At 34.0% G+C, this 11590-nt stretch overlaps 1 protein-coding gene across 1 annotated transcript; it reads right to left on the bottom strand.

Annotated features, from left to right (window-relative positions):
* Positions 1 to 3559: 3559 nt before the first annotated feature.
* On the bottom strand, positions 3560 to 8047 carry LOC133674416 (proline-rich receptor-like protein kinase PERK1). The gene is made up of 8 exons (XM_062095506.1): positions 7283 to 8047; positions 5990 to 6556; positions 5643 to 5729; positions 5452 to 5522; positions 5182 to 5258; positions 4587 to 4734; positions 4270 to 4431; positions 3560 to 4074 (listed from the first exon to the last, which is right to left on the bottom strand). The coding sequence occupies exons 1-8, from the start codon at positions 7866 to 7868 to the stop codon at positions 3766 to 3768; spliced, it is 2007 nt and encodes a 668-aa protein (XP_061951490.1). The 5' UTR covers positions 7869 to 8047; the 3' UTR covers positions 3560 to 3765.
* Positions 8048 to 11590: the final 3543 nt, after the last annotated feature.

Below are 11590 nucleotides of genomic sequence, written 5' to 3'. Positions count from 1 at the left end.
TAGCTTTTACTAGAATAAACTAAAACAAAGAGGTTAAAACATCGTTTCTTTCAATATGATGCTAGACATAGGTGTGTTATAGATTGTTAGGTAATGTTTAGTTATTGTCTTGAATCACAAAAGAGGGAGATAATAGAGATTAAAAAAAAATATTTGGTTAAAGAGAAAGAGATAAAAATATAAAAATAAATTTGTCTCTGGAATAATTTTAGAGTAAATTTATGTACTTACAAAACATAAACATGAGATACAGAAAAGACACGTCTCCTGAGACAATATTTATTGTTTTTTATTCTTAGAATACCTTATTAAAAACTCTCAATTCCAAATTGTTCATCTAAGACATAAGAATAAAAATAATTATTATCATAGTTTTGAAACTCAACTCCAGGGTTGATCCAGGGCAAAACCCGAGTCATTGGTCGAGGTCCACATCATGGGTCGGGTTGACTCAAGTCAGTATAAGAATAAAAATGATTATTATCATATTTTTAAAATTCGATTCAGGGATCGACCCAAGGCAATGCATGGGTCATGAGTGGAGTTGGTCGTTGACCCTAATCAATGCAAGGACAAAAATGGTTATTATCATAGTTTTAAAACCCGAATCGGGGATCGACTCAAGGTAAGACCTGAGCCACCTATCGGAAGGGTTAATATAAAATAAAATTAGTTATTATCATAGTTTTAAAACTTGATTTGAAGGATCAACTCAGGTTAATGTAAGGATAAAAGTTTTTATTATTATAGTTTTAAAACTCGACTCAGGAGTTGAACTAGTCAAGACAAGTCAATCATTTCTCTATTTTTTTTAACTCGAACTAGTTCAGGCTCTGGATCAACATGTCAAGTCAGTTCTAATTTTATAACTAAAGTTATTATAATATTATTAATTTCAATACTTAATATAAACTAAATTATATATATATGCGCGCGCGTATATTGTCTTGTACATCATTACCAAACACAATTATATCTCTGTCTTCTTTTCTATCTTGTTTCACTTGTCTCCATTGTTTTTGTTTCTATTATTTCAGGACAATAATCAAACACTAACCTATGATACGCCCGAGTCTTCCTTAAAAAAAAAACTTTGAACAATTATTTTTTATCTATTATTTTTTTTTCAATTTTATCCTCCCGTGTTATTTATGTTCACAAGGTTTTAAGCTAGATGGTTGGTTTCAGTTCGCATGGTATGTCATATTAGTGAAGTTAAAAAATATATTGACATTATATTAATGCTCAATTTTACAAAATATGATTTAATTTTATTAATTAAAAAAATTAAAACCACAAAAATTAACGCTAAATTAAGAAAGCTGGAAGTCGAAGAAAAATTTAATATGGTTTCCACAAAGTTTTACTTTTATTTTGGATGGAAAACACTTTTCAGAAGTTGCAAAAAATTAAAAATGTCTTATTATTTTTTTTATTATATCAAGTTTAGCCTCAAACTTTTTATTGTTATATATTTTATTTTGAATCATTTTATATTTATTTTTTTCAATTTCATCAATTAGAATCTGGTTTAATTTGATTTTTATATTAACGTTGATTCTTATATTTTTTATTGTTAGTTTTTTTTTCTTTTATTTTTTTAATTGAAAATTTTTATCTATCAAATTTAGTTTTTATTCTTGTAATTTCTATTTATTTTATTTAAAATAATTTATAAAATAAATAGAAATGACAAGAATAAAAACTAAATTTGATAGATAAAAATAAGAGAAAAAAAATCCTACTTTCACTTTTAGAACTGGTATTCTTATCAGGAAAATATATTAAAACAAGATATCCAATTATTCCATTTATAAGAAAAACTGGGATACACAATACTCTTGATTTTTTTTCTTCATATTATTGACCTTTTCAACCTCTCATGACTTATTATTGCATGGCCTGTGCTCTTGGGAACAAGTCATTGTTTGATTCGTTTTGTTACCAGGAATATTATTAAATATGTCTCATGGAATTATTTTAAAAAATAATTTAAAATAAAAAAAATCATTTCTTTTACAAATAAAAAACACTTTCCACCCACAAAAAAACAAACAGTAATTTTATATTGTTTTAATTCATTCTCCCACCACAGGGCCATTGGTGACTACTGACAGCAGTTTTCCCCTTTTTCTTTCCTTTTTCGTGGGTGTGTGTGTAATCCTTTTCTTTTTAAGGCTTTAATTGTGTGTGTAAAGTGGAATCTGAATAACTGATGGCCTTGCAATATCACAATTTGAGCTGTAAAATAGCTGGATTGATCTCATCTGGTGCCTGTTTGCAAAATAATTTTAATGCTTTTTTTAGTGGGTTAACTGTTATTTTTTAAAGTGTTTTTTATTTTAAAATACATTAAAATAATATTTTTTTATTTTTTTAAAAATATTTTTATTATCAATATTAAAATGATATAAAAATATTAAAAATATATTAATTTAAAATTAAAAAAATAATTTAAAAAAAAAAAACATTTTCAAAACAAAGGCTAAACACGCTATGACATTTACATCTTCACAGCCTCGTTCTCTTCTGGGCTTCCACCTGAAATTTGGACCTTTGGCATTAGGTGTACCAGTCTAACTGCTAGCCAAGACGGTGCCACCTGTATCCTCCGAATCCAGCATGTGCATGCCGTCGTCGTAACGTGGGTGGGGTCACAAAAGCTAGGGGTCACCAGCCCAAAAGCTGTCTTCTAGCAAGTATAATAATTTTCTTCTATATTGCTGGGAGAAAAGAAAACCAAGCCCCAGTACACATCATGAGGTGGCGTGGCCATTCTCTCTTTAGCTAATTTGGTGTGACCACTGACCGCCATGTCATTTTCAACGATTTTGTACGCAATGAACAAGATAAAACTTGGCTTGATCCTCTAATCAGTGGGGACTGACTGGCTTTCAAGATTTTGTTTAATGACGACGAGATGGGAGAAAGTTGATTTTATGCAAGAAAGTCCTGGTTAATTATAGGCACTGCGCATTCAGACAATACACGTTCAGACAGAAACCTTTGCGGAGCACGTTCAAACTCTATAATAGTACATAGGATTGGATGGGATCCGTTTCAGAGCTGGCCCTGATTCGTCACTCCTACAGGCTACAGCAATTGTTTAACATAAGCCGGAGGCCCTAATCCCCGACCACCCCTCGTTCCATCGCCGATAACAGAAACAGACCCTTTTGTGCTGTTGATTCAAGTAGGTTAGCTAGTCCCTAATCAGACAGCTAAGCTCGAGCTTACCGAATGAGCTTGATTACAAAGCAAAAGGGACTCGAAACCAATGCTTACCATTAGAGCTTCTTCAAGATCTTACTGGACCAACCAAGAAGGTCGGCCCCACAGTAATATTTATTTATTTATTTTAAAAAAAGAGGCATTTTTCTTGCTTAAAAACAGCCTGTACACTTGCAAAGGCCAGAAGGGCCAGTGACACCACTGTCAACCATGCTTCAGCAAAATCTAACCTAATGGTTAAACCACAATCCAAGAGAACGATGATGCACAAAAGGCACGCAAGTGGCTACAGATTTCACAAGCTTGCTATCAACATTTAAAGAAAGAATAAAAGAATCAGCCAAGCTGTTTCATTGTTTTCTTGTATGTAAGCACTATTAGATACATGTAGTAAAAACAAACTTCAAAATCAGTAAAAAAAAAAATTGTATGTGTTTTCACCTCCAAAACATGCCGTTCTTGCAATCAATGTGACGTCCAATTAATACTAAGAGGAGAAGGGATGGGTCTTTACAGAAAATTAAGGCTCAGTTGTCACGAACTTCCACTAAAACCTTTACTGGCCTTCTTCATCTTTCCCATTTCCATTTCACGGGTGTTCTGGCCTTCGCTGCTCGAGCCAGAAGGGTACAAGCCATATTCACTGGTTGGTCCACTGTACTCACTGCTTGCACCATATTCCTGGCTTCCTAATGCCATCTTCCTGAATTTTTTCATGTCCTCATTGTATTGACTGGTGTCATAGTCTGAACTGCCATACGAACCATAAACTCTGCTGTTCCCAGGTCTTATTCCTTCATTAAGATCAGAGAGAGACACATCTCCTTCCAAAGCTCGGACTACCTGCTTGGTTATGAGTTGAAGATATCAATTAGGATAGTTTATACACGACCCTGGCCTATATCATCAGACACTTTTTTCAATAAATGGTCTTTGTCCATGTATTAGAGTGAGACAGTATATCAGAAGATCACAAACATCTACCAGGTATTCAGTTTGCTCCTGAAAAGAATATTTAAGCTTCATTCAACTAATTACCTGACTGGTGCGTGGTCGACGGCGAGCTGAATGACGCACACAAGCAGCCGCACAAGCAACCATGCGAGCCATCTCATTTTGATCATAATTATTTTGCAGCTTTTGATCAACCAGGGTATCAAAGTTTCCATCTTCCAAAGCCCGAGTCAGTAAAGGCCTCGCCTACAAATGAAAATATAGATTGATGTGACATCCACAATTTTGTCCAATTAGCTGTTTGTTTGAAAGCATGTGTATATGTTTGCCAGCGTACATGTTTTATAAGTGTATTCATGCGTATGCGTTGGTAAGACCACATAGGAAGAGTTAGAGCTTACCCAATCAACCAAACTGTCCTCCATGAAAGACTGAGTTGAGTCCACAGGTCGACGACCAGTAATCAATTCCAGAAGCATGACCCCGTAGGAGAAAACATCTGATTTGTCTGTTAGTTTTCCACTTGAAGCATATTCTGGAGCCAGATACCTGGATTTAGAAGCACATGAACAATACATAATTTTCATATTAACAGTCATACACAGTGATATCTGACCAAAGTAGGTTACACCTAAATAGAAAACGAAACCATGACAGCATATCTGGCCATCATCAAGCCAGCCAGATGACATGTTAGTGAAAATCACAAAACCCCACAATTCAAGATGGACTATTGCAGCTGGTTTAAAGGTCTCAATGCAAATGCACTGAATGGGACCCAAAACACTGAATTCAAGAAGACTGAATTCTTAAAATTCAAAATATTTGAACAGTTCTATGAAAACATGATCTACAAAAACAAGAACCACATCATCTGATGACAAGCACTTGAGCAAGCAGAAGAAATCAAGGTCGTCATCTGGTTCATCTTCGAAAAATATCAACCAACAAAATTTGAATGTTATGCAACTAGATTATAAAAGGAGTTCGCCATACCCAAAAGTTCCCATCACCCGCGTGGAGACATGAGTATTGACATCAGAAGATATCTTTGCTAGTCCAAAATCAGCAACCTGGGCAAAAGGAAAGAAGAGAAAAGGCAATACATCATCTCCATAGCAATTATATCAAAAGGTAGAAATAAAAAGGATCAAATGAGTTCCATTTAAGATTCAAAATAAGCGCAACAATTACTTTGAACCAAATAAACCTGACTACCAAAGAAACCATATTTAATGGATCAAACGAGCTGGATGCAGCTAATACCTTTGCCTCAAACTTGAAATCCAAAAGTATATTAGATGCCTTGATGTCACGATGAATAATTTTAGGATGACCTGCATATAAATATTATGGATCACATTAGTAACAATATTGATAGGTGTAGCAGTACAGCTTCATGTGTCCATAAGAGATTGAAGGGCTGGGAGGGGGAAGGAAGAGAAGATAAAACTCACAATCTTCATGAAGGTATGCAAGACCTTTCGCAGAACCCAATGCAATTTTTAGTCTCGTAGGCCAATCCATGGTGGGTCGCCCCTTCCCTGAAATGTTTATTTTCTATCAGATACATGTATAACCCTAATGCACATGGTGCTTGGTTAAATTGATCTGATTCAGAGTTACTGTGTTGAAACAAATCAACAACGCAGTCAAAATACCATTAAAAATAAAACCCCCTGCAACATTCATCATAGAAAAAACAACAAAAACATAACAGTGCACAAACAGCCAGGATAAAGGAATTGAAATATTTTTCAGAAAAATTTAACATAAAAGCAGATTACTTGATGGAAGAACATACCATGCAAGTGAAACTCCAAAGTGTTATTTGGAACAAATTCATATACAAGCAATCTATGAGCCCCGGTGATGCAGTATCCAACCAATGAAACAAGATGTTTGTGATGCACCCGGCTGATGATCTCAACTTCTGCCTGAAATTCACGCTCCCCCTGCCCACTTCCTGCCTTTAGCTGCTTGACAGCTACTTCTTTCCCATTTGGAAGAACTCCTCTGTGCACATACCCAAAACCTCCTTGACCAAGGAGGTTGGCATCTGTGAATCCATCTGTTGCTCTTGCTAATTCCTCGTAGCTAAATGTGCTCTTAGAGAAACCCAAAGCAATGCCTGGAGAAGGTGGTGGGTATGGGTTTTCCGTACCAGAATAATTGGAGCCAGAGCCACCACTGCTGCTCATGAAAAGTGGTGGAGGAGGTGGTGGAGGCATTGCAACACGCTCAGGAGGAGGTGACGGCCTTGATGCAACGGGTGGTGGAGGAGGGGGGTTTTGCATCGGTGCAACAACACGATCAGGTGGTGGGGGAGCATTTTGTTGCCAATATTGTTGTCTGCCACCATAAGGGTCATCTGGTAATCATCAAGAAATGCTAGAAAATGAGCCACCGAGCACAAAATTACCACCAGAGGGTGGCATCAGAAAGTTGAAAGTCAAACAAACTGTCACCTTGTTCTTAATAGCAAAAGAAAATCATCTGGATTTGCCACAAATTGAAACTTCAAATGCATGAAAACTTGTCAAAGAAAATTTCATCTACAAATGATAAACTACTTCCTCTTTTCCTTCACTTTCTATTTTTGATATCATGTGTTGTGGAGAACACATTTTAAACACGATTATGCAGGGCCTTTTTCTTTACAAGTGGATCTCTCCAGACAATCATTTCCACACTAGGAGCCTTGATTCCAATTGCAGATAGCAAAAACATTCAGTAGGGTCACCAATTTCGAAGAAAACTATTTAAAAAAATACACACTAGTCTTGTAATGCAAAATGCCAACTTAAAACATCGACCAGATCAGTGCTTCAATGCAGTCAGAATTTGAATAAAAAAAACCGTCGACCTAAACATTTAAAAATTAGGAAATTAAACCAACATCAAATGTGCATTCAAAGTCATAGAGCAAGTCCCTGAATCTAAGAAATGCATTAAAACTAAATCTATATTGAACCCAAAAATGCGTTTTAAGGAGAGAAAAAGGAAATGCCAAGGCCAAAATTTGTAATACAGCTAAAAACCCAGTAACCACTTGTAAATATCAACAATTTAAAATCTTAAAGGAGAAAAATGTCACCTTTGGGGCCAGGAGGAGGAGGCACATAGTACGCGGCCTCGTCATCACGTCTCCTTCTCTTCCTCTTATTACAGCATATAAAAAACAGACTCACTACCAACAGAATCGCCACTCCCCCAATTGCTATCCCCACTACCACCCCAGTCGAAATTCCCGACGACCCCCCACTTGTTCCGGCTGGAGACGGCGTGCTAGTGCTCGTCGGCGGTGGGGGACTCGACTTTGATGTCGGAGTCGACGGCGTAGTGGATGAAGGCGGAGAGGGAGTCGACGGCGTAGTGGATGAAGGCGGAGGGGGGGACGAGGGTGGAGACGGTGAGGAGGATGGTGGTGGGGGTGGTGAGGAGGATGGCGGTGAGGGTGGTGAGGAGGATGGCGGTGAGGGTGGTGAGGCAGCTGGTGGTGGTGGAGGTGTTGAGGCCGGTGGTTGGGCAGAAGGGGTTGGTGGAGGTGGTGGAGAAGTGGGTGGAGGGGCTGAAGGAGTTGCAGGAGTTGTAGGAGGTGGGGTAGATGAGGGTGGAGTGGTGGTGGAAGGAGGTGGAGCCGTAGTATTAGACGGCGGCGACGTGGGAGTAGGAGCTGACATTGTGACAGAACAGAAGACAAACAAGCAGGAGATAGCGCTAGTGGTTTTGTTTCTCTCTCTTCTTCTTCTTTTTTAGAGAGAGAGAGAGAGAAGGGAGGGTGCTGTGGTGGTTTCTGAGGATATTTGAGATTTTTTGAAGTTAAAATGAGGATTGGAGGTGGAAGGAAAAAGCTGTTGTCTTTCTTTTCACATATCAGGAGAATTATTATTCGCTGTTTCGTTTAGGACAAAAGACTGAAAGAGTGTGTGTTGGGACCTACACGGCTGGCCCCGCGCTGTGCTTTTGTGCTGGTCGTCGCATCTTTTCTCCTCGTTTTTTTTACCTTCTATTTATATTTTAATTGATCATGTGATTTTTTATTTTTTATTTTTTATTTTTTATTTTGCAATAAATGAGGTCCTGCCTTGGAATTTTTCCTTTCGGTATATTTGCGCTGTTCGGCATTAATTATGGGTTTCGATTTATTTGGTTGTTGCTTTGAGTTTTTTTTTTATTTGGTAACATGGTGAAAGTATTTTTTTTAATTAAAATAATATATTTTTTAGATTTAATACATAAAAATTATGAAAATATTTTAAAATATTAATTTAATATTTTTAAGAATAAACAGTCAAATTTATTGTTCGATAGCTGACCATTTAGGAAAAGCTTTCATAGTAAAAACATTAAAGTGTTATTAATTAATATCAGAGATATTAAACTCTATTTTTATTACATTTTTTTATATTGGTAATCTTTTTTCTCAAAATCAATAGGTATATCGTCTGTTGTTTACTTACCGAGAGGTTTTTTAATCAATCTGTTCTCTTCTTTATCTGCAGAAGGAATTTCTTTCTTCCTTTAGAATGACAAAGGTTTTAGGAAAATAAAAAAAAAAGGATTATTATATGTTGATTAAAGATGAACCATTATATTACCACTGAATTATTGGCTCGTGCTTCACTGTAAATCGGTTGGAAACACGATGAAAATCATATTTAAAAAAAAAATTAAAAATTATTTTTTATTAAAATTTAATATGGTTTGTACGTTTTGGATTATTTTGATATGCTAATGTCAAAAATAATTTTTTTAAAATAAAAAAATATTATTAACATATATTTTAGTACTAAAAATTATTTAAAAAATAACCGCTACCATACTCCGACACACACTTTTAATTGTATTAATATATCTGGAAACTCCTGCTAACTGTCCTCCTAGTATTAGTTGCAACTGCCTCTCACGTTCATAAGCAACTAGTTTTCAACCCTCGTATTGCTTCGAAATCATTATTACTTCAGTACCTGAACACTCCACTATGCTATTAACCAGATTACCATCTAATTTACATGATAATCATAGATTGTGCCAAATTAATTTTAAAAACTACTTTATTGGTTCTCAAGATAAATTTCACTGCAATTGAATAAATATAAAATATTATAATACAATAATTAAATAAAAATTTAATTACTAATGATTTCCAAGATGAAAAAATATAACCAGCAAGCATTTATAAAATTATGCTCATGGTAATTATAAGGTAAGAAAATATAATAGATTAAAAAAGCCTTTAATATATCTTACATGATAATTATCGGGTGTATTTGAGATTGTGATAATGATTATAGTTAAAAGTTTTTTTTTTCATAGAGATGTATCAAAATAATATATTTTTTATTTTTTTAAAATTATTTTTTATATCAACACATCTAAACGATCTGGAAAAAAAAGTTTTAGTAAACAAAATCAAAATTTAAGGAAACACAGTTTGCACCGCCTTCCAATTCAGGCTCTTAGGGTGTGTTTAGAAACGCGGTGCAAACCATATTATTTTGATGTATTTCTAAACAAAAAATACTTTAAATCACCACCGCTACTACAATTCCAAACACACCTTAAATATACTCTAGAAAAGCATTTTAGTGTACATTTTATAATTTAAAATACAATTCCATGACATCCAATAATATATTAATTTCAAGGATATTTATAATAATTTAAGGCGCAATTTAAAAGGAGGGGTCGATTTAATTAAGCAAGTCAACATCAAAGGCAGTAGGTTAGGGAAGGCAATGCTACACGTTAGCTGGTAAAATGCAGTGATCACCTAATTAACAGTAACTTGGATGTCACTAATTACTTTGTCAATCCTTGTTTGCAAAAATAGTTTGCCGCGCCAAGTCAAAAAGCTCCGGCGTTGATTCTGTTTAACGTGGAAATGTTCTACCGTTGATCACCCCGTGAATTTTATTTATTTATGACAATAAAAAAAGAAAGGATTCAGCATAATTAGGATTGGATTTTCTCCTTGTCATCCAGCCAGATCGAGAAGCTAAAAATTGACTCCAAATAAATACAGAGTATAACAACTTGTTTTTTATAATAAAAATATTTGAGGTCGATACTTTTTAGTATAAATTGAATTATTGCATTTCACTAACATTCATTTTCAACACAAGTCCTGAGTAACTTTACACTTTATTCTTTTTGACGTACTATTAACATATACTATTCTGGGTGACTCTCTTCTCATCGATCATTATTAACTTGAATAGTTTTATTTTTAATTTTTTTATTTTAATTTCATAACTCAACTCAAAAATTTGATAAATTAATCCAAGTTTTTTTTTATTTTAATTGATTTTTTTCTTTTAATTTCATTGTTTAAGATTTAGTTAATTTTAAATTAGACTTCATAATTTTTTTAGCTTGTTTTTTATTAGGTTGTTCCAGTCTCATTACCCGATTCACGTATTAACCCGACTTAACTCAGTTTATTTTTTTTGTGTTTTTTGTATAATTGATTTTTTTCTCAATCTCATTCTTTAACATTGGGTTGATTGAGAATTAAACTTTATAACTTGTTTTGATTTTCTTTAAATGGAGTTATCCTAGTTGCATAATCTAGATTGCGGGTTTAACAATTAACCTTGGTTAACTCGAGTTGTTTGTTTTATGAATTTTTTTAATTAATTTTTTTCAATTTGATACTCCAACACAGGGTTAATTGAAAATTAAGTTTCATAATTTATTTTGATTTATTTTATATGGAGTTATCTCAGTCCCATAATCCGGGTTGCAGATTTGACAGGTTACCCTGGTTGACATAGGTCGGTCCAATATATTTTTGTTTCAATATTAAAAAAAAGGTATTGTCTTGAAATTTATTTTAGTCAAACTACATTTTTAACGGTATTTCAGGTTGTCTTTAGACCTATCAAGTTAACTAAATCACATCAAATTAATCTTTAAATAATTTAAAATTTTCTTCTGTTAGAAAATACATTAGGAACACCTAATTATTTTTTTATTAGAAAGATTAATATACTTATTTTATTACCATAATCATAATCGTATCATACCATAATAAGCATATCATAACAATATAAAAAGAATAGAAATACGAATGTTTGGTGTTAGACAGCTGTGTAATTGATATGTAGAGATTTATAAATTAGGTGAAACGAGACGAGTCTTGGTGATTTAAGAAGGGTTGTTGACAACTATGCTTTTCAAGTTACTAGAAGATTGAATTTTAATTAATGATTTCTTAATTACTAAGAGCTGTAAATATCTATTTTCAAAATTATTTATAAACACCTATCTAATGTATATCCAATTCAAACGGGAAGAGAGAATAATGAACCGTCCCCCAAGTTTTGGGACGTGTTTAAAAAAACATATATTACATATATGTTTTAAAAAGCATATATTATAAACCGCCCCATTCTTGGTA

Source organism: Populus nigra, chromosome 15 (assembly GCF_951802175.1).
Source record: "Populus nigra chromosome 15, ddPopNigr1.1, whole genome shotgun sequence".
Classification (NCBI taxonomy): Eukaryota; Viridiplantae; Streptophyta; class Magnoliopsida; order Malpighiales; family Salicaceae; genus Populus; species Populus nigra.
The sequence above is the reverse complement of the archived record's forward strand: the minus strand, read 5'-3'. Positions and strand labels throughout refer to the sequence as shown.

Coding starts and splice junctions, on each gene's coding strand:
- LOC133674416 (XM_062095506.1), bottom strand. CDS start 7,868: ATGTCAGCTCCTACTCCCACGTCGCCGCCGTCTAATACTACGGCTCCA. Junction 5,730..5,989: donor TTTGGAGTTTCACTTGCATG/GTATGTTCTTCC, acceptor TAAACATTTCAG/GGAAGGGGCGACCCACCATG. Junction 4,735..5,181: donor CGGGTGATGGGAACTTTTGG/GTATGGCGAACT, acceptor TTCTAAATCCAG/GTATCTGGCTCCAGAATATG.